The sequence below is a fragment of the Lepidochelys kempii genome, chromosome 6, assembly GCF_965140285.1.
Source record: "Lepidochelys kempii isolate rLepKem1 chromosome 6, rLepKem1.hap1, whole genome shotgun sequence".
NCBI classification, from domain to species: Eukaryota; Metazoa; Chordata; order Testudines; family Cheloniidae; genus Lepidochelys; species Lepidochelys kempii.
The window spans coordinates 65,512,180-65,536,290 of NC_136385.1; the positions used below are offsets into that span (position 1 = coordinate 65,512,180).

Below are 24,111 nucleotides of genomic sequence, written 5' to 3' on the forward strand. Positions count from 1 at the left end.
TGTCTGGTGCCAGCATTCATTGCCATTGCCTCCTGCTCAGTTTCATGCAACTCAGCAATTCCCTCCTCATTTCCCTTGTGGGCAATACTCATTCTGGCTGGTGCTGTGAGTGGTGCTGTGCACAAGCATGCCAAAGCAAACATGGCAATAAGCAGGGCTTGTTTAAAACTATCAGGGAGCAAGGAAATCTGAATCTTAAGTTTCATGTTCTGATTTGACTATACTGACAACAGTATGTTTGTTCTATTTGGAGTTGCTGCTGTTGCAGCCTTAAGGGGTTTCCCCTCCACTCCCACAGAACACCTGAGCGGAGAAAGAAGAAGACTTGGGATGACATGTTCAGTGAGATCCTTCAAGCCAGTGCTGCATCAGACCATGAGCAGAAGTCCTGGAGGATGAATACTGCATACTGTATAGAGAAGGAAAAAGCAGACAGGCGAAAGGCCCAGGAGTCCCAGCAGAAAAAGGAAAGGGAGATGCACCAGGACATAATGGGGCTTCTCCAGCAGCAAAACCAGATGCTGCAGACTCTTGCGGACTTACTGGTTCAACAATCACAGCTTGGACGACTCCATTTTAGCACCTCCCTGTATCTTGCCCCGCCCCCAACATTCCAGATGGTTTCAGGGACCGCATTCCTACCCCTACTATACCATACCAAAGGACAGAAATGACAACCAGACAGAAAGAACAACCAGAACTTCACATATGCTGACCTATGAGAGCCACTGTTGCTGTATATGTAGCCAAAATTTATGTGAATGTTCTTTCCCTTTAAGTTCTGTTCCACTAGTTTTTAATGTATTTGCTTTTAACTTGCACAGAACCTTTTTTTTTTTGTAGTGGTTTCTATTTTTTGGAAAATAATCTTTGGAGTTCTCAACATATACTGCAGAATACCTAGCGGTACTGAAAGCACCCACTTATTTGCTATTGTATAGTGTGACAACTCTCAGGATCAGTGACCAAAAAAAGAGTAATAATCAAATATACAGCAAGCACCACAAAATTAATAGGGGCACTGTCAGTGTTTTATTTAAACATATACACCTAGCACTGCACAATTCTTAACAGGCCCCAAAACTGTAGGGCCAGGTAGAGTACAGTCCACCACAATGCATTACTGTGGCTCACTGTTACAGTGATCTTTCAGGGCATCCCTGAGTCATATAGCTCTGTGTTGAGCTCTTCTGATAGTCCTTGAGTCAGTCTGTCTCAGCAGACAGCCACGGCAACTTTTCCCCCTTTGCTTTACAGATATTATGCAGGACACCGCAGGCAATTATAACTATTGGGATGTTTTTTTTCACCGATATCCAATCTTGTGAGTAAACAACGCCAGCATCCCTTCAATCTACCAAAAGAGCATTCAACAATCATTCTACACCTGCAGAGCCAGTAGTTGAATCTTTCCTTGGTGCTGCTGAGGTGGCTAATGTTCAGCATCATGAGCCAGAGGAGCCAGGGATAGGCTGGGTCCCCCAGGATCACTATCAGCATTTCAACATCACCAATGATAATCCACTGGTTCGGAAAGAAAGTCCCTGCTTGTAGCTTTCTGAACAGTCCTGTGTTCTTAAATGTGACATTATCATGTATCTTCCCAGACCAGTCACCATTATTGTTGGTGAAGCATCTCTGGTGATCCATCAATGCTTGAATAGCCATAGAAAAATAGGCCTTTTAGTGCTGTACTCTGGGGCGACGTGGGTTGGTGCCAAATTAGGAATATGCATACCATCTATCACTCCACCACAGTTTGGGAACCCATTGCCAAGAGCCACAGTCCTGTGTAGCAGAAGACAATTAATGGCTCTGCACATTTACATGACAATGGCCCCTCACAGTGGATTTTCCAACTCTAAAATGATTTCTCGTTGCAGATTTCCTCCATGCGATCACCACTTACTTCTTTCACTGTCAGTGCAGCTCTCAGGGGTGAACTCGGTACACTGATCCAAGAACACAGCCTTGCACATCTGAAATTTCTGCAGCCACTGCTCGTTGTTCCAAACCTGTAGTATGATGCAATTCCACGAGTCAGTGCTTGGGTCCAGAAGCAGCGCTCCACCACCAGAAGCTACTCTGTGAATGCCGCCAAGAACCTTGAATTCAATTTGCCTGCATCCCACAGCAATCTATCCTTCACAAAATCATCATGTTCCCCCTGAGTTGGTTCTTCATGTGACTCTGTAAATACCAGAGGATCATGAGTCCTGTGCTTGCATCACTCATGAACATATTGCAGAGCTGTGCAAGTTCCATGCTTCCATCAGAGATGGCAGACTGTGAGCAGGGCGGCACGAGTTCATGTTTTTTTTAAAAAGATGTGAAAATGATGGAATATGGATGATATTATGGGGATGGAGAAAGTTGCATGCTGGGAAGTTGACTCCTTGTTCCCAGTCACCCAGGTACAACTCGTTCTTCCCTACTCGGCCTTGCCAAAACTTCCCAAAATACAGTGCCCTGGATGGTGGTGAACTGCACACGGGGATACCAACCCATGGTGCACCACACCATGCATCGACAGAAGCACTCCATGGTGAGTAAGTGCAGCAGCTTTATGAAAATGTAATTTGCATCAACCAAATTTGGTAGACATGGCCTTAGAGAAAGTTAAACTTCATTGGTACTTTTCTTTTTGTTAGTTTGACAACTAGGTTAGCTTTGGCACTAAAGCTGTGAAATGGGAAGTCTGAAGATGGCAAATGTACCCTGTGGATTCATAGACGAGTGTCAGGAGGTGAACCCATTAAAGAAGATTACACTATGAGGAGACAGAAAAGGGGATTCCTCTTTTCTATCCCCCATGAAGTTTCTTGGGGACAAAATGCAGTTAAATGAATAGCAAAGGTGAAGGGTCGTAGTTGCTAACAAGGTAGAAAAATATTGATATAGCACCTTTTATTCCCAAGTACAATTAGAGCTGATTAGAAAAGATTTAAAATCCTTAGATGAAAATGTTTTAAGTTACATGTTCATAAAGATTTTCCATTTTACACTAAAAATAGGATAAAATGCTTTTGAACGGGTCTCTCATATACACAGACCAGCACTAAAATTCTGGGGTGCAGGGCAGAAGTCAGGGATGCAGCAAACCAATGTAGGCTCAGAGACTGGCCTCTGATAGAAAGTGTTTTATTTGTTAATGTCCATGCAGAGCACACAGGACCTGGATTTTTTTTAAAAAGGGTCTTGGCAAGGAGATGCAGTGTCCTGGTACTAAAATGTATCCCTCTTGGAAGCATGGAGAGCTGAACTGATCATACTGGATTTGAAGCTGTGGTCCTAATGAACAGCAATGCTATCTAATCTCTGGTGAACAAGTGGTTAAATCTCAGCCCTACTTCCCCCCCTCCCCTAGCACAGGTGCTCAGATAAAGGGCTGAAAGTGTGATGGTTAGGGAATCATTGGAGAGTGTACATCTTGGGGAAGCCATAATGAGTCCCCACGCCTGAGGTTATAAAACAGAGCTGAACTTTGAGCCCTGGGGAGCTTTTCTTCTGTTTATAGTAAGAAAATAAATTTGAATTCTTAGTGTGTTACTTTCTAAGAAAAGACCTTGCTTATTGTAATGCTTTTCAGCGGAGTATTTGGTCAGGAATTCCAAGTATTTCATAGCACATGCACAGGAGGGGGGAAAAAGTGACTGTAAAGGATAAAAAAAAGTTTCCAATTTAATGAACTTTAAAAGATAGATTTTTTTGCTTTTGCAACCTTAAGATTTGGGCTTACAAAACCAGGATTTACAACAGTTTTTTTTTTTTTTCCAAAGTATAAACAAAGACACTCTAAGAAGCCATCTCAATTACAGCAATCTGAGTCCCACTATTACAGAAATGTTTTTCCACTGGTAAGATAGCAAAATATTAACACTTCCTTGATGCTACTTATACTTGTTTTGAAAACATTTCCCCCCTCCAATCTTCTTACATGCTTGTTAAATATTGTATCATTCACCATCAGAGTTTTCCCTTAGAAAAGCTGACCCTGACCGGGAGAGAGGAAATCATCTATGGCACATAATGGCTCTCCCCTCCTCCTAATTCATCAAGGTTTTTCAGTTCCCACAAGAGTAGCACATTCTTCTCCCTTCTCCTTCCCTCTCTCCTTCCATCATCCTTTCAGAAGCTCTCTCTGTCTTTCATTTTCTTTTTTCAGGGCATTTTACCTGTCCTCCAGGCAAGTGTATCTGTGAGGCAGTTACTCTGAAACCAGTGCTGGACCACAAGCTGAACAGAATGGTATTGCAAAAATGGCTTCCCAGACACAGTTCCTTATTCCTGAAAATCAGGCAGCCTTTGCTAGCACTTTCTAGCAACTACTAGATTCAGCAGAAGCATTTTTTTCTTTTATCAATGCTAACAGAACCAAACAAGTAATTTTTACTCCCTGTGTAACAGTTTTCTCTTTCCTCCCTAAATTCCTCTCATCTAATTGTGTGGGCAGTAGTACCATTGCCCCAGTACACCAAGCGTGCCAGGGCTGTTGGACTACTGCACTCTAGTAAAAACAGGGCCCAGCCAACATGACCCATCCTTCCAGGATGATAGACCAGCTTCACAGCGACAAGCTGCAAAGCCACCCCTCTCTGACACAAGACACCTCCTAAGTTTCAGCGTACCCACATTTAGGGGCAACTACTCTGAAAATAGCTCATACATACAAATACTTGTTGAGCTGGAATCCACAGGTCCAGCTGCAATTTCAATATTGCAGCATGGCAGAGGAAAAACCAACCATGTACTCCAATACCAGCCTATTTGCATAAGCTCTCTAGTGTGATGAATAAGACCAATTCTGATACAAATGAACAGCAAAATTGGAAAGGCTTGAAAAGTTGTATCAGATACATTATACATCCTTCCCTCCCTCCAATCTACAATAATCACCCTCTTTCTTTGATGGATTGCCTCTTGTAAGTACGCACACAGAAGGTAATGCTTTTGTTATACATCCCTGCATTCAGGGTCACACTCCAGTGACAATGAACCAAAGTATGCCAGGCATATTCAAGGGTCTTTTTCTGTGCCACATTTTAATGGCCTTTGATTGGAGTTGGGTCTACATCAATTCACACTTCTAACACCAAACATCAATATCTCAGCATAACGATGCAACTGTATTAACTTTTTTTTTTAAAAAAAGTAGAAAGGTATCAGAGGAACAGCCTAAGTTGATTTTGGAAAGAGGCTTGTTTCCTACACTTTTGTATTCATATTAAAATTACTTCACTGAAGTACATCAACGTAAGTGCTTTATGAAGTATCTCCACATACATAAACAAGGAGGATATTTTCAAAACATGTCTGACACTTCTTTACTTTCTGAAGTGGAATACGGGGCCAGAGCGCTTTTTCCCATTTGCTCCCCTTTTCTTTAAAGAACACACTACACACCACTACCAGTGTGGTCTAATTCAACAATCATCCTTCATGAGACCGTAAAGCCTGTAATGTATAACAACTATCAATATGCAAAAACTCCTTTTCAGCAGATTACTTACATTAACACCAGTCATATTAGGTGGCTGGCTGAACAAACAACACACGTTCACACAAGAATAAGTCAACTGTCTTAATAAGGATTTACTTTAACAGAACCTTGAATGGGTACACTATACTCAGTCTCATTATCAGAGAGTTGATTGGATTTTTATACAGCACGAGCCATAGGCAATCTAAAATAGACTCACTGAAGAATGGAATGGAGAGTCAGAAATGCAACATTTTAGACCCCAGCTCTAGGTGCCTTTAATACTTCCTGTTTTTCTTTTTTTAAGGAGAGAGCGAGCACGCACCCAAGAGAGTGTGTGCTAAACAGATGTTTTGATTTATCATGTTTTTAACTTCTTTTCTGATGAAGAATTCTCTGAATCTGTGTCTTCAAACTCTGCTCTGTGCCTTTTCAGTCCTCCAAGAGATTGAGAGCTCTCGCTGTCTATCAGATGCAAGTTGCTGATATCCTCTTTTGTCCCCACACTGTAACTGTTAGAGTCCATTTCAGACAGGCAACAGTCTTTGTGCAAGGTAACACCTGTCTGTACAATGTTGCCATTATCAGCATTTAAGTGTGATTGTAGTCCTTGGGTTACAGTCTCCTGCTCTCCAAATCTCTGTCCATTGTTGAAGTATGAAGGGCAAGGATGTAAGTGGCCATTATTGTGATTTACACAGGATGTCTCAAGGTTTCTGTCCTCACTGTCATCAGTTTGGTTTCTGGAGTAATGACCAGATCCACTACAGATGGCGGCAGCAGAGAGTGAATCCTTGGAAACAGCCAATGAGAGGTGGCTTGATGCTGGTTGACACTTCGGGCTGTTTTTCTGTACTAGAAGTCCTGCAGTTTGAGTGCATGGCTCTTCGGTACGACTACTTAGCCCTTTGCAGATTGCTTTTCCATTGAGCTTTTTAGTCTCAAAAGAATGTTCTGCAGACCCACTGCTGGTGTCTTGGGATGTGCTTTCTTGATCCTCCATCCGTCGCTGATTGTCGCGTTCGTGATCTTGACCATTACTAGAGTTTTCTACCATACCATATTCCTTTAAAGTTTCTTTGCTGTGGCTTTCAGTAGAAATATCTTGGGCACCTTGAGGAACTAATAAACTCAAGTTACCAGCATCTTCCTTATTTAATGAGGGTGCTGTACTGTGTCTTCCACTAGTTCCTGGTCTCCCCTCATCATTCTCCCCCTCTTCATGAGAGGATTCACCATCTTTACCAGTGGAATAGGATATATAAGAATATTGAAGCCATTTGTAAGCTTTGTAAATCTTTCTCTCTACTGATTCACTATCTGAGCAAGGAGAGGCCCTTTCTTTGAGGACCTCCATATTAGTGGAACTTCTTCCAGGTGAAGAAGCTGGAGAAGAAGAAAGGTCATCTACTTTAATCTGTGGGTAATCATAGATATCCTCACCTATGTAGGTGCTCACATTTTCTGGATTTGTACTAGTCCTCTCTTCCCTTTGCATTTTCTGTCGTCGTCTTAATGCATTGCGTTGACGTGTCGATGCACGTCTTTCATTCAATTCCTCTTCATCATCTGTGCTGCTACTACTGCTAGAACTGCTAGATTCATTCTCTTCAGGACTTGGGGACCTTGGCCGTGGGAAAAGGTCTGTGTCCAGTTCTGCCTCACAGGTATTCTCATCAGAATCAGACTCATTGGAAAGAGCCAGGAGACGTTTATCCTGATATCTTCTAAGTGCAGATAGCCTCTGTTGACGAGAAGCCACATCTTCTCTCGCTGGCGGAGATTCTGTTGATCTTAAGGTCCCTAAGTTATAGGCTGTTTCATCTGATTCTTCTGCCATTTGCGGTGGGGAGTGATGCAGAGAGGCAGAGGATTCGGATTCGCTATACCCGGAGCGTTCACTTACTCCAGCATGGAGCTGCAAGATGGTGCTTTCACTAAGGTCACTGTCGGAGTCAGAACTCCAGCCTTCAATCTCCCGACGCACGAGGGAGTCAAAGAATGCCATCATTCGTGGATCCTCCTGGACAGACTGGTTGGCATAATCATGGGACAGACCACTGCCACTGTTCAACACAAGACTAATGTACTCTTCATGAGTATAGAGGCAACGTGAATCATCCTCAATTCTACCATCCAGATCTCCTGTGCAGTCAGGCTGTTTATAAGGACTCCAGATCTGTAAAAGAGTGAAACAGAAGAATACATTGCATATTATATATATATATATACACACACACACACACACACTCACTCTCTCACTCTATTTTAAAATACATACTATTTAAAAGCATTTCAAATACTACAGCAGTACAAATGCAAAGATTATGATATATAAGATCATGTTTTAGACTTCACTGTCCCCCGCCTCCCAAACAAGAACTTATAGTACTTGGAGAACTGTTCCTTTCACCCAATTCCAGATTTTTTTTAAAAGGAATTTTTCCTCCCTTGGCAGCTCACATCACAAATCTCCAATAGTTTCGGTATTTCAGACTATAATATTTCTTGCAAACATCAGTGTTCTATTTTTGTATAAATAGGTGTTGCTCTCTCACTATGGGTAAGAATACTTTGTTGCCTACAGTACAGTCTAACCAATAACGAAGGCACTTGTTTCCCAGGAAACTAGGATCACTTGTAATGATGTGCGATGACATTTCATCCAGTTGCATATTATATGTATATCTGCTCAGTGATCAGGATGCTCAATGCATGCAGGTAAAAAGCTGGATATTACTAGTACATCTGCTAAACAGTCCTGAATTAAAAGGTTATGTGAGAGATTGACTTCCCCATCCCTCGATGCACCTGATGTCAAGGGACTGCAGCAGATCTAGTCAAAAAGATCCCCCACTCCTGCATTCCCATGAAAGAGAGGGAAGTAAGAATGTTTAGATACTTATTTACGCTAACTTTGAAGGGGAGCTGGGCAGTGATGTTGGGAAATTTAGTCAGTCAGTGTCAACAGTCTTGGCTATGCTACTGGTGCAGAGCCCAGTGCTACTAGAAGTTTTCTTGATGAAAGAACAGAATACCAGTTCTCTGTCGGGATCTAAGGATGCACTAGCTAATGCAATACTTAGATCCTCTCACCTCTTTCTTTTATTTCTAGATGGAGAAGCAACAAGACTAAAGCATTAATCTGGACTCTGACACTAACCACTATCACCTGGCTAATGATTAATATAAGTCCAATATTATAATTATGTATATATGTATTGTAGACAGAGCTGGTAGCAGCCCCTATACTCAGAGTTGCCCAGTGCTGCCATTGCAAAGACCCAATTTTCAGTCCCTTAGAATGCTCCTAAACTAATTGTTTGGGCTGCAAGTTTCCATGCTGGGTGTCTGCCTCAGACTGAAGTTTTTTTGGGAAAAGTTATAGAAAAAGTGGTTGAGCCATTTCCCAGAAAGAACAGGAAAAACTATACTGGTTTTGCCCATGTTAAAAAAAATGTTTACAACAATGATTTCATGGAGAAACTTGAGAACCTACATCCTTAGCAAGAATTTTAAATTTGTCAAAGAGGGAGGCTGTGTTAGGGATGTGCCTTTTGCTGTTCCTGTGAAAAGTGTCCAAATTTGGCCAAGTTATGAGCCTTTGAAATATTTCAGTTTGTAAATGCTTAGTGGAGACTCGTTAGAATTTGGCAGATAAATTCTCTGCCGATTCCATCTGTACTGAGCATGCTCCATCCTGTACCACATGCCTACTGGACTGCCATGGGCGGCGGGTGTCATAGGCTGGGGGAGGCTGTGCCTCCCCAAATGGCATGACCCTGCCCACACTCTGCCACCAGGCCTCCCCCTCCTGCTTTGCATGACTCCAGTCTCCCTATGTGGTAGCCCTGGCTTGGGCCGTGCCACCTGCCCTTCTTCCTGGCGCTCTGGGGCCCAAGGCCATGCCAACAAACCTCCTGGCACTCCTGGGATGGGGCCGCGCCGCCCCTCTCTCCCAGTGCTCTGGGGCTGGAGCTGCACCGCCCTCCCTCCTGGGGCAAGGCCTGTGGCCACAGTGAAAGGGCTCTGGGCTCCAGCGGGGGGCTGGGGGAAACATGGAAGGGGTGGAGCCTCGGGTGCAAGGGAACCCAGCCGGCGGTTCACTTGCCACCCATGCAACAGAGCAATGGAGCATCCCAGAGCTGCTGCTCCTTGCAGCCAAGGGCCATTGGAATTGGGAGCAGGGAGACTGAGGGTATGTCTACACAGCAAAAAAACTCAACAAATCTGCAGTTGGTCCATGCCAGCCAACTCTGGTTCACATGGCTTGGGCTGTGGGACTGTTTCATTGCTGTGTAGAATTCTGGGCTTGGGCTGGATCTGGGGCTCTCTAGGACCTCCCAGAACTTGGGCTCCACCCTGAGCCCAGATGGCTACGCAGTAATGAAACACCCCTACAGTTTTGAATTTTTGAATTACAGGGACTTTTGAATTTCTTCCCCCAAAATATGCCTGCCTGTAAAGAACAGGAACTAGGTCCCAAGCAGTGAAAGAAAACTGATCTGGCCTGCTCTTGTGAAAGTGTCTCTGGAGGAATCTCTCCTGGTTCAGGAGCAATTGGGGCAGAGTTTCCCTTGTGGAACCTGAACTGGGTTTCTTCATAAACAAAATGCCTTGGCCTTTAGCCTGTCCTGTCTGGGTGACTACCACACTGAGGGATGTGGAACAAATGAAGATAATAAGCTTGGCAGGTAACAATCCCTAAAAGAATTCATCTCCCAGTAGAAAGAGGAGAGGAGAGGAGACAAACACTACTCCCAAATTTTGGTTTTAAAACCTGGGAGGGCAACAGATAGCTGAGTGCAGAATTATCTGCTTGATCAGGGACAAGGAAGCTTGGGATGATCATGCAAAGGGCGTAATTGAGCACTGGAGCTCTACTTACAAGTCTGAGCTGCCTTTGTTATTCACAGGAAGAGAAATGCAGCCCCAAGTGTCTCAGACTTGGGGAGAGGTCATAATCCAGGAAAATCCATGAGGTACTGCACATAATTTATATACCATGTCAAAATAACTGAAAAAAAGTTATGTTCTTAATGTAAGTGAAAATAATTAGAGCCACCTGACTACATCAGATTATCCTACCAAGCAGCAGCAGATAGCCATGTAGACATTGGCTTGTCACCACAGAAACAAGGGTGAAAAGATTTTCCTATACTTGACACACTGGTAATTTTCAAACAAGTGGAACATCACCACTCATTCTCAAACACCAAAGCTGCTATTCATTTTAGGATTTAATGCAAAAATGGCATTCATTTTTAAAACTCTCCCTGGACTCGCTTTAGTTTGTGTCCTATGGACAGTCCCTCTGTACACCCAGCATCCCCTGCCCAGCTTGACAGACCTCCTCTCTGGTTTCACAGGTGCTGGTGGGAGTGCCTCATCTGCATCTCTCTGTGTCAGACCATTTTTTCATTCTGTCATTTAATTGTAAAGGATTGCAGTTTGTAGGAAAGATGTTACTCTAAATAAAACTGCAAAGAGCAGCTATGAAACCAGTACCTTAACTCACTTCTACACTCTTCAAAACTATGTCCTCCCTTCAGAAACCTGCACTTGGAAAGAGAGAGCTATACCCAGGGGGTAATGCATCCAGCACTTCCTCTCTGGTAATATGGATTCAAACACACTTTAATCCTGAGCAAAATGAGCATGATGGGGCTCAATCAGGGCTGTCTGAAGTACTCTGGGTTTAACTATACCCTCAAAATAAACATCCAGATTTGAATTTAAAGCTTCTTACGTGCCATGTTTTCAGGTCTGGTGAACATCAAAAGTCCAAGCCAATGAGATACAGTCAAGTGGGTTCATTTTAAAAATCAAAGGCCAAAGCCACCCCTGGAGTAAAACCACTGATTTTATTAGAGTTAAGACAGAGATTAATTTGGCCTTCATTTGGGACCCAGCACTAAAATAGCAAGTGTGTTGGCAGAAGTGCATGGGAATCTCAAATAGCTGGTCTGTATTATACCTAGATGTTGGTATTGAAGTAAGGCACTGCTAACAAGTGCTAAATTTAGTAAAGCTAGTCTAAAAATTAAAACCCAAACAATTACTTGTATCCACATTTTAACTCATCACAGACCTCCTATAGCTGAGGAAATAGAACACTAGTCAATAGCTGAAAGGTTGTCTTTACATCTTCATTTAAAAAAATATAAAACAAGGATTTTTTCGAGTGGTAGTGAAGGGAAGGGAAGAGCTTTTAAGAAAGATTTGAAAACCAGTTTTAGAGGTCAGTTGTACATCTTCCCTCTCACTTGTAATATCATGACATCCCTGGGGCAGCTACAGCAATTACTTAAATGAAAAAGTCACAATAGGAAAAGATATACATTTTTGAGAGGCTTTAACGCAATAAAAAACTCTCATCTTTTCCATCCACCTGTTTGGTCTGCTTCTGCCCTCCACATGCATCTCTGCCACCTGGTCCTTTTCTTCCTCTTCTCCCCGGACAGACTAACTGGCTGCCTTTTTTCCTGGACATCATTCCCTCTGGTAGTTCCTGAAGCTTCTCATCCAAATACATAGCATGGACCCTTAGCAGAAGGAGCTAAATTGACTTTACCTTCTTACAGGCAGCTGCTTTTATTGGCCACCAGGCTTTTCTTTGCAATGAAGAGCCTGGACACTTGTAACAGGAACTGGAAACCAGGAGAAGCAACCAGCACCATGTAACCTACCTACTTTCCATGATGAGCAATTGCTCTGCAGATCAGTTTGATAACTGCTGCATGTAAGATGGTACCTCTACTAGGTTAGCAACCTTCACATGCAGTACTGCACTGCAGACCTCAGCACTGGAAATGAGCTCAAATGCTGGCAACAGACTTGAACTCAAGTCGTGCTGGCCCCTAAATGAGAAGGATAATTAGCTGAGCCAGACCGATGATGTACAACAACCAAAGGGCAAGAAGTTCTGCCTTTTTCATGTGTGGAGTTGCCTGGATTTTACTAAACTTTTCCCCCCCCAACTTGTGATCTTAAAGGCTTCAGTTTTTTCAAAACAGATAAGTAAGTTCCGTCACACATACTGTGACAACAGAAATTGTCTTTTAAAGGAAGCGCTGGAGCAGAGAGGTCTTTGAAAGAGTTACACAACCTAAGAATGAACACTTAACCGAATCAAGCTTTTAATCATTAGACAAAGAGGAAAAAAAAAAGAGTACACAAAAGCAACACAGGGGATGTGTTTATGCCAAGGTTAATCCAACAGACTAAGCACAGTCATGCAGGAAGGATTCACAGGGTAAAGGGTCAATATATCCCAAATCCAAAAGAGGGACTTTAGACTGTATGAATTAAGTTCACAGAGCCAAAAATTCCTCTGGCAGAATTGCGTTTAAATAGAAACAGGCAGTCTGTTAGAAATTGAAAGTCAATACGCTTCTAAAGACTATACAACAGACTTTGTCAAAATCCATATTTAGGATGATGCAATCCAGATATTTTCTTTTGTTTTAAATACACACACAAAAGTCTCTCAGGAGAATATAAATGAAAATGGAAACAAAGAAGAGGAGGAGAGTGGAGGTGCAAAACTAAAAAAAGTGTCACAAAAAGACACGAAGAAGAAAGTGGAACTAGGATAAGATTCTAAAGGCTGTTAATAGTTGGAATGTGAATGAAGCGGATAGGGATGAGACGTGGCCCAAATCCTTGGGAGCATGGCCCAATGCCCAACTTGCAGACTATTAAAACATTTATTGGCAGGGTAAAGGTTAATTTGTAACTGACTAAAAGCATTTAGTTATACTCAAACAACCGCCATTACAGCCACCTGCACTCAAGAATGTTACAAAGCCATTCAGCAAATGGTTTGAAGCAGGATCAGTTTTCATGGTTAGAAATTTGGTCAGTCTAGGTCTGTCAACAGGAATAGTGAAACAGAATTACTTATTTCCATTGCAGTGGCATGCAAAGCATGGGAAGTGCTGTACAAACACCTAGGACAACTCAGGAACAGAAGCCAACTTATCTTATGCCCCCCCCACAAGAGAAGTACTTGATAGCAAAATAGGATATACCTCTGCATTCCATGTAGTTTCTGATAGGCACCGGCCTTCTGAAAATTCTACACATTTTTAAATGCAGACTACAGAGAAGAGACAATTCTAACATCTAGCAATGTCCATCCCCTCTTGAATACATACAAAGATATGGTAACTTATACAGCTCCACTTATTCATGTTGTCATTGTACAAGCACTTAATACGCTTTTGTGAAAAATTCGAAATGGACCCAGGAGGTAGTACCTGGGTGGGATATAGGCTAAGGTTCAGTTGTACTGAACCCTTCCAGGATGTTCTCATGAAATTTCAGCCCAAAATGTCAGAAATCATATGAGATAACTGATCATACGACATTTCTGCCAGTTCGGGCCAAACTCTCTTGAGACTTTAGATATGCTCCAAATAAAACTGGAAAATAGGTTCCTTTTTCTTCAGGTCCAAGCAGGAACCAAACCATGGGGGAAGATTCAAATCCACAAAATTCAGATCTGACCCTATGCCCCCACACCATTTGAAATTCAAAGGGATTTAGACTGAAAATTGGACTTTTGCCAGTCTCTAATAAAACACTATATTTAACTGAAAAAAATCTGCTATTAAAAAAAGTAGAGACAACATCAAACATCAGGAACATGGCACTGGTGTAATATGGATTCAAATATATGGAAAAAAAATGTGGCCCAAATTAAAGAGTTGGGTAAAAGACAAATGATATCTACTTGATAGGCTAGCCAACTTGAGCCATTGCCTTCAGAACACTGCTGCCAAACAGCAGCACTTGCTGATGATCAGCTAAGGGCTGCAGATCACGTGGTGCTAACTGTTGTTCTGTATCCAGATGCTAAATTAAATTATATTAAAAAAAAAAAAGAGCTAAGAAACCCCCACACAGACATTTTCCTAATGTTACTTTTCTATGTATGCAATTGCTGTTGTTGCCACAGGAATATGATTGCAAATGGCAGGGTATTATGAAGGGGAGAGTGTCCATAAGACAGACAAACATTAAAACATAGTCCATACTATGAGAACCCCTGCTGTGAAGTCATGACAACTCATGGGACACACGCCCTGTTTTGGGCCAGACAGATAAAGGGGCTAGCCCTCTTGGCATCAAACCTTGGCGGGGGTGGGTGGGTGAGTCATTAACAAAACTAAGGTGCTGTTTCAATATCAGTTTTTAAAAGGAAAAATGTATTTATGACAATGACTGTTCTCTTACCTTTATAATCTTTTCAACACCAGAGGAGCAAATCATGTAGGTATGGGGATTAAACCGGACCTGGTTTACAATTGACCGATGACCTTTCAACACCATAAAGGCACCATTAACAACCCTGCCGATCCCACCTAGTTAAACAGAAGAAAGAAGAAGGGAAATGAATTGGAGCACACTATATGTAACAATTCATCTTAACTATACTCTGTAACTCTTGGGTTGACAAATAGAATATCAAATCTCCACATAAAAGTTACTACAGAAAGAATGCTGCTTCACTGAGGACTATACCTCCAGCAAATCTGTCCTTGGAGACTACACACTTCAACCTCCTAAATAAAAAATATGGGAAGTTTTAGAACTCTGGGATAAGTGTGATAAACGTATTCATCTCATATAAAAGAACAGCAACATATTTAATTGAACTGCAAGTGAAGCTGGCTTGTTTGAAGCAGAAGACCAAGAGTCTAAGTTTGAGGCAGAGATAAATTCACAGATTGGTTCACCAATCATTGTGCCTTCCTTTATCAGTGGTAAAGATTGCAAGATAATTTGCAGGTAATGAAATGGAGCAAAAGAGCATTGTTCCACTGGGTGTGATTCCTTGTCATGAGGCAAAGGAGGTAATCCACACTGGCTACACAAAGGGGAGTGCCAGAAAACAATGGTAGTACCTGTAAGGTCCTACATTAGTGACTCACATTTAAGTGTGAGAAGCTCTCTGTATTTTATTAGGTCTAGTTCCCAATGACAGCTTTTCACAGATTTGATTCTTCAGTGTATTTATATGTAAGTATAATTGTTTTGAGAACACGCACTTGCATGTTTAAATAAGGAAATGTCATAATGAAGAATGTGAGCAAAAACAGCACTGTTCTTTAAAAGTCAAAAATGAAAACAACTACAGAGGAAGGAAAATGATCTATCAAAATATAACTCCTGAGGTCAAAATACATCTTTTAGAAAGCTGAACGTGGTTTACTGAGCTATGCTGCCTGCAGCAATCCTAACTTAAAAAAACAAACAAACCAACCAACCAAAAACCACCCCCCAAAACCCCAAAAAACAAAAAAACCCAAACCCACAACATACACAGCTTGCTTGTTAGGTTTAAACTGAACTGCCTTTTCCCCTAAGTGGCTCTGCTCATCAGGTTTCTTTCCCCCTTTGTCCCCATATTTGAGCTACTTCAGAACAAATATGGTACTGTAGTTCGATTCCTATGTTGTCCTAATTAACTAGCAACATTTTCTCCTGAAATGGAGAGTAGTGAAATTTCCATCAAATGGCCATTTTCTGTAGGAAAAGCTGCACTGACACTAAATGGCAGCCAGGCTGCGGGGGAACCAAAACCAAACAATCTCAAATACAGCTTTTATAGCAGCCTTCCTTTGTAGCTTACGTGAATAGCATGGAACATGTATTCTCCCTTAGTGAAAGCTTTCATCAGCTGATTTCTATTCCTCTACCCCAGAAAGCTCACCTCTCAATCTGGCAATGCATAAATGAGGGACACAATGTGTGACAAGAACAACCCAGAATGAGAAGGACACAAAATTACTTGATTTAAAATGTAGGATTTATTCCATTTATGTAAATAACTCTTTCCATAACTTCAGTTTCATGGTACTTTATTTCTGGCAGAAGGACTTTTCAATGGTAAAAGTGAAGGGATGTTAAATCTGTGAGACACAATTAACTTTGGGACTAGAATGAACATACCACATTTGAGATGTATGCATGAAAGAAAGAGGCCATAAATTATTTTTAAAAAAACAAAACAGCAAGACAGAGACAGCCTTCAAAACTTACAAAATGGTAAGACCTCTAGTAACCTGAGAAATTTGCAAAGTTCTTTCTCCTCACCTACATCTCTTCTTGGGCAGTCACCAAATTGAACAAGGTGACATTTCAACTCATTTCGGCAAGTCTCCACAGAAAATACCAGTTATGACCCTCACCCTTTTCATGGTATTGTCCATGCTAGACATTCATGATCACATTCGTTCATGCAACTTGCCTTATTTCTATGGCATTCTTTCCAACCAAATCACAACTGTCAATCATTAGCATGCATCAGGCCAATTGTGCAAGGTTACACCAAGTGCATTTCTTGAAGTTCTTATCTTAGCTTGGTGGACAAACATTCCAGAAAAAAGCCTTAGGAGTAAAAAGGCAGAAGCTGCTCAGTAAATGTTTCCAGTACAAGTGATGCCTAGAAGGCAAGCTTTAAACCGTTCACTGATTCTACACACTGGCTACTTGAACACACTGTAGTACAAGATTCAGGTCTGATATTGGGAAATGCTTTGCAGAGGATTAGGAATGCTCCTAAGAGTCAGGCACTAGAAGTAAAACGGGAAAAGGAAGGATGGTCTTGCGGTTAAAACACAGGCTTGCAAGTCAGACACCTTGGGCTCTATTCCCAGGCTTGTCACAGGCTTCTTCCATGCCCTTGAGCAAGTCACTTCACTATGAGCCTCAGCTTCCTCATCTGTAATATGGTTATAATAGTTATTTACCTCAGAGTTATTCTGAAGATTAGTATTTGTAAAGTATATTGAGAGCTCTGGATGGAGAACAACATGTAAATGCAAAAGATCTTAAATACATGGGCATCCAGAACTTCACAGCTGTCACTATGCTGCAAAGTGTGGCCACTCAGAAATTCAGTGGCAATGGGAAAGGATCTCCAGTCATTCTGCTCCAAAACTGGAAGTCCTTATCATTTCAGCTAACAGAGACTCCACTTGCTGGATCAGACTCATCTAGCTAATCTAGTCCAGTATCCTGTGGCCAGTATCAAATGCTTCAGAGGAAGATGGAAGAAAGCCTAAAATGGACAATTACAGAAATATTTCCCCGTGAGCAGGTTATTCTAACCCTATCAGTTAACGGTAAGCTTATGCTTCCCAACACAAATGTTTATATCTCTTACAGTAATCTTTTTATACCCTCCAAATGTTACTGATGAGATTGTTACCTCTTGTGACTTATGGGGCTATCCAAAAATTCATGGTCTTGTAGGTTGTTCCAGTTAGGGTGAGAAACTGGAGAGAGTCGGGTATTTCTTTGATGCAATTTTGTTTATTTACAAAAAAAATATACATAAAGTACTATTTCTCTGAATACAAGAGAAATCAAATGGGACAGTTCATTTGCTCGCTGTTCTAAGCCTGCCTTTCCAGCCAGCACTCTGTGCCCAAAAAGCTCTTTTCTAGCTTTCCCTCAGGGCCACATTACCAGCACTTCTGTTACTCTTTGCTTGGGTTTCTCTCCGCTTCTGTCACTGTTCTGTTTTTCAATCTCACGTACACACTCTTACTCAAACAATGCCTAGCTGAGCTCCTGCCCATATAATTCAAAATTCCTGAGTGGCCTTCGATGTGCCTTCATTTTGGCAATAGACATGGGCCTGTGTTTGGGGTAGTGGCCACTTAACTGTTTCAGTCACCTGATTCCAATGGCTTCTTTACATTTATCTTGAACGTAAAGTGGCAGTTACACTGGACTCATAGCAAGGTTTAGTTCAACCCATAAGAATAGCTATACTGCATCAGACCAAAGGTCCATCTAGTCCAGTATCCTGTCTTCCGACAGTGGCCAATGCCAGGTGCCCCAGAGGGAATGAACAGAACAGGTAATCAAGTAATCCATTCCCTGTCACCCATTCCAAGCTTCTGGCAAAACCCATAAACACGATTCTCATCCATTTATGTGTCGTATATGTCAGTTTGCTCCAGCACTTTGTTTTCACACAGCTCAGTCTCTGACAGTGGTGAAGGCTAATGCAAACAAGTTATTTAGCTTTACTGTAATGTACTAATGCTCTAATCAGTCCTTTTACTCCATAGTGATCTGGCAGACTCAATTCTAATAGGGTTTCATCTTCTAGTATACTTAGATTTTGGGAGGTTTTGGTGATTAGTGGTTCGAATTCCTAACTCCATCTTTAGTTTTATTTGCCATAGTTTGCTTCTTTCTGTTGGCTTCACTTGGACTGGACTTCTGTTTTATGGAGGACAACCGTTTGGCCAGAATAACCTCTTGTATTATGCCATTTGACTACACAGATTTTTTTTTCCCCCTTGCTGCCCTTATTTCTTTTTTGTTCAAGGGTATGCAGACCTTCTGTGACTGACTCTGCACGGTAATTTCAATATTCTTGTGTAATTATAGTATACATATAAACTGCTTCTATTTTGAGTCTGATGATTTAATTTCCACACTTTTGACTTGAGGGTGTTTTTGATTAGCTTCCTTATTTTTTTTAAATCCTCCTTTCTGAAAGTTTAGAATCAAAAAGTTTAACTTGCTTTTTATAGGATCCTTCCCATGAAGACTGTAAGTTTAGTTGTACTGTTGTCACTGTTACTCAGTGGCTCAACAGGGCTGGTAGCTACTTTTTGATCTACTTCTACCTCCTCCTACATGTTACTCAAAACTAGAGTCCATAATAGGTCTCCTTTTGTATGCTCCAAAACTAGCTGCTCCAAAGGAAGAAATGTTTAATTATGATTAATTATTATTATTTGTATTACCATAGCACCTAGTAGCTATAGTGTCCCAACATATTGGACTCATTTCTGAGAGTGGTGCAAGCACAGGGTTTATGAGACAAAGCTGGGTATTTCAGATTACATTCAGCAGAAGGCAATGGAAAATGGACTAACCAGCTTGGTTTAATTTTACATTATTATAGCAGAGTTTAATTCTTCTAGCACTGAGTTAATTTCTCTATGCTAGAGACCCTGGATTACAAATCTGAACAAAAAAAATTCTACAGGCTAATTATAGTTGTATTTAAATATCTTCAATTTCCTAGATGTTTTTTAAATGGCTAACGCAATAATATTTTATGAAATATGTCTGGACTCTAGTTGTAGACAAAAGGTAATGCTAACCTGCAATGTGAATCTAGTAGGTGTCTAACAACACAACAAAGGAGTTGGAATTAGGCCTGTTTTTATAATCTGTACGAATTATCTGGAAGAAGGGATTTAACAGTAGGGAAATAAAATCCACTGATAATAAATTATGCAGTGCTGCAAATATCAGTTTGGACAGAAACACCACAGACAGGGCATGAAATACCAAAGTGAGATTACACATAGAAACATGCATGCCAATACATTCAGGAAATGCTGTTAAACATATTGAAGGGAAGAGATATACTTGGAAAGCAGTAATGCCAACCAAGAGCTACAGGTGGTAGTACCCACAAATTAGATAGGAGTTTGAAATGCCACATAGTATTGGGAAGGAATTAAGATTTTTGGACCACACAACCAGAAGTATCACTGAGGAACCTATAACAATCTAGAATGGAGAGGAGTTACTCAGGTGTAATGGGATGAACATAAGTAACAGATTGTCTGATTAGCTGGAAAAATGACCTAGTGTTGGAAGTCTACTAAAATGTGGAATAGTCTGAAAAGTAATGGAAGCCCCATTACTCAAATAGTTTAAAATTGGACAAGGCTCTGGAGAACTTACTGCAGGGAACAATCCTCCACTGGCCTCTTGAGGACAAACTGAGTGACCTAACAAAGTCTTTTCCGTCTAAAACTTTAAAAAAAAAAAAAAAAAAAAAAATCCACTCATTCATATAAGGTAGAGTGACATTCCAGAGACAAACATGTAACTTCATACAAGCCTTGTGAATTATTCAAAGTGCTGAAAACTAGCGAGAAGGGCCAGATGTTCACAGCTGCTGCCAGTTTGCCACAGAACACCATTAATCTGTAATACATGGCACTGCAGTAGCAAGCCAATTTAAATTAATTTGTTTTTCCATTAATAATACTCTGGGCCACTTTGTGCCTTTAGGGCACAGCCCTGTATTTGAGTTGTATAATGCTAGGGGGAATCCATGGAGGGATTGTATCTTCAGGAGTCATGTGGTGTGGGGAATGGTGATAGTAAGGAAGGACCATAGCCTTGCCTGAACTCCTCCCCAAGAATAAGTAGGACACAGGTAATGAGATTAGACATATTTCCTGCAAGGGGGGAGAAGAGAAGTCCAGGTAAAACATCCTAAATTCTTCCTTCTCCCCACTCCCTTGTGCACCCATGAAGGGGACAGGCACAGACTGGCTCTTTGTATGTTAGCAAACACCTCTGTTTCTAGTTTTAAAAATACATGGCTTCCCATTTGCAAAGAACAAGCACACACACACACACACAAATAAAAAACAAACCAGATACACACAGCATGGACCAGACCCTTGTGTGTATAACAAACAAAAAAAACCAAAACAACCCCAAACCAAAATACTACGCAAAGGGAAGTTAAGCAAAAAACTGGGGTTTCTATTCTATCTCTTCTAGAGAGTGGGATTTAATAGTCTATAATGCGGACAAAGTGGAGGCCTGGAGAGGTTTTGAAATCCACAGGGAAATCTCAGACTGAAACATCTATAGAGAGTGGAGGCTTCTGCACAGAGGGTCAGTCCCTGTGCAATACTGTGCCCTGCCATGGGAGAAGAGTTTCCTCTGGGATGTTGGCGCTGGAGGCTCCCGATCACTCTTTGAACAACCAACCCACAACAAACCACATGCTTGACAGTCTGCAGGTGCAGAGGAGGACTTGAAGGAACGAACGCTGACAATCAAGGTTAATTCCTCAGGATATTTCCTAATGGGTTTTCCAGGGGGATTGTCATGTGGAGCAGCCCCTCCACCCTCACTAGAATACCAGACCATCTAAATTGCATTTGCTGTACCTGGGATGGGAAGGGGGAGTATGATGCTATATAAGATCAGCTTCTCCCTCCAACAAATTTTATGGCCAATTATTCAGGATTTCTACACATTTCAGGAAGTTGCAGGGGATAACATGGATCTAGCACGAGTTATAAGTATCTCTTGGGAACAGCTCTTGTGAAACAGGCAAACAACATTAACAGGGTTATTTTTTACTGATTAGTGTGACTGGAATGTAGGTGGGCTGGACAATTTGATGATAAATTTTTTTTTACTTTTCCCCTTGGGATGTTTCAAGTAAGTCCCACCCTAAATGATCCAGCTCAGCATTCTTCACCAATGCAATTAGCAATTTTCATTTTAAGTGGTTAAGTCGCTGAAATCACTTCCTAGCCCCTAGGGGAAGGGCCAGGCCTATAAATGAAGATATGCTAGAAAGTGAACTTTCTATCGCACAATGGAATTTGATTTCAGTACCAAGGAATTGGTGTTTGCTTCTTACTGTCAACTTCATTGGGAAACTCCAGCATCACTTGCCAGCAAGAACATATGATTTAAAAAAGTTACAGTAAAAATCACTGTCTAGATTCAAGGCTGCATCTACCTCAGGATTCTTTGTTGCTAAAAGCTGTCGGCACCTCATCTACACTAGCCTCTTGTTACACTGGTGGAGCAGAACAAGCAGCCAAGGAAAGAGTTATTACTGAAATAAACTGGAAACAATTTGGAAAAGCAACACACACCCTTTACATTCACTCTTCTCTTCTGTCAGGAGAAACACCGTCTGCTGGTGCTTTTAGCTATATAGTTCTCAAAAAAGTTATATATGCTTTTAGCTATACAGTTCTCTTAGCACATTGTTGGCACCATAAAAATTAACAACTTTTCAGAATGCTCTTCCTGAAGTTAAAAGAACAAATCTTGTGAAGTTATAAGGTGGAAAATAAATTATTTTTCTTGGATGTGGAAGTGCCAAAGACCCTAAGCATTAATGCAAATGGACATATTACAGGCATACACAGTGGTTGCCAAAGAATTCAGCACAATGAAGAGAAAAAGACAGGAGACTGAATTCTGGGGCAACCAAAATGGTAATTGTTGGGTATTTATGTTTCTCTTCCCTTTCTGTTCTCAGTGTTATCCTCACTTTTGAAAATATGTATTAAAATTATTTTAATGCTGGTGAAAGGACCTAGAATGACAGTCCTGGATGCTGCAACTTCTATTGGATACAGCAGTACAAGCTGCCCAACAATGCCTCCATTCTGGAGGATGTCCTCTCTGAACAGCATCTGCCTTTGCAGCCCACTCAGGATTTGCCTTCTCTCCCAAGAAAGCCAACAAGGGCTTGTTAATGATAGTTGAGGTGGTAGTTTGTGCAATATGGACAAGTTTTGGTAACCTGAGGTGGATTCAAACCAGGGAAAATGGATTTATATCAATCACCAGTTGTGTGAGACACAACAGACTTTTTAAATTTAAAGTGTTTCAGAGTACATTCCCATGGGATTAGATCACTTCCCGCCCCCCCCAAAAAACCTCCACTAATCATGTTGGGACTTGGAGAGCTTAAAGCACAAACTTGTCTCCAATGCAATAAAATCTTGCCATCTAATACTTCAAGCATGAAGAGCTGTTTGCATTTGCAATGACATTGCAAAAAAGGGAAGAAAAATTGCATAAGTCGTGCTGAAAACTGCCACAATTAGTTTAGTAACTGGACCACAATGACAGGCCTGTTACTGCCAGCAGTTACAGAGTTACAGTCAAAGATGGTATTAAGGGAGATTTGGAAATGCAGTTTGCTGTTCTGATTTATTAAGCAGCTCAAAAGTCTGGTAACAGTCATTTCAATTAAATAACTCAGTGATCATCTGATCACCTTCTCCAACCACAAAATAATAAAATTCCTGTTTTTAAAACAGCTTCTCGGAGTGATATTTAAAACACACACACACACATCCCACCGTGGTTTTGGTAAATTCTGTTGAAAAACCACAAACAGTTAAACAAGGTTCTAACAGTCTTGCTGAGCAGCATGGGTGAGGCCTACATCTCACCTCACTTCAGCCTTCCTCACTGCCAATAGAAACTTGTAGAAATACTGGATTTGGTCACCCAAATAAATGACCAATGTCCCAGCATAGTGCTAGGGTGCCCTGTGCTGCAGGAAATGCTATCCATCAGAAGAAAGATAAAACTGAGGCTCTGCCCACTTGTACCCTTCGATGAGGAATCCATAGCTTTAATGAGGGAATTAGCTAAAAAACTCACCAAGCCACTAATGATTATTTCTGAATAGTAACTGAGAACTGGATAGGAACTGGGGATGTAGGGAAAGCACAGGACCAAATGTTCCACCATCTTCAAGGAGGGAGGGAAAAGGTGAAGGAAGTGTGATTGCTGGCACTTATACATGTATATTACATTATCCCTATTAAAAATGATCAAACATATAGGGAGAAAGTTGGAAAAACGCTTTTAAGCTTCCTAACTATTGTATCGTCACTTAAGTCTCGCAAGGTAAGCAATGAAAGCCCCCGTTGTGTGGGGCATTTAAAACTAGGCTGAACAAATCACTGGAGAGCTTACTGTGGAGCGGGGAATGACCCAGCCTGCCCACTGGGGAAACATCTCTAAACTACAATTATTTGCAAGAGTAGCAGAGTTTGTTCCAGTATCCTGGAAAG

At 41.4% G+C, this 24,111-nt stretch overlaps 1 protein-coding gene across 1 annotated transcript in view; it reads right to left on the minus strand.

Annotated features, from left to right (window-relative positions):
* Nucleotides 1-4,115: 4,115 nt before the first annotated feature.
* Nucleotides 4,116-24,111, minus strand: part of DCAF5 (DDB1 and CUL4 associated factor 5) — a 111,635-nt gene continuing 91,639 nt past the window's right edge. The window contains exons 8-9 of the mRNA XM_073348451.2: nt 14,720-14,847; nt 4,116-7,658 (exon numbers count right to left, since the gene is read on the minus strand). Coding sequence (XP_073204552.2) covers nt 5,841-7,658; nt 14,720-14,847 — 1,946 coding nt within the window. The 3' untranslated portion in view covers nt 4,116-5,840. The remainder of the gene's footprint in view (nt 7,659-14,719; nt 14,848-24,111) is intronic.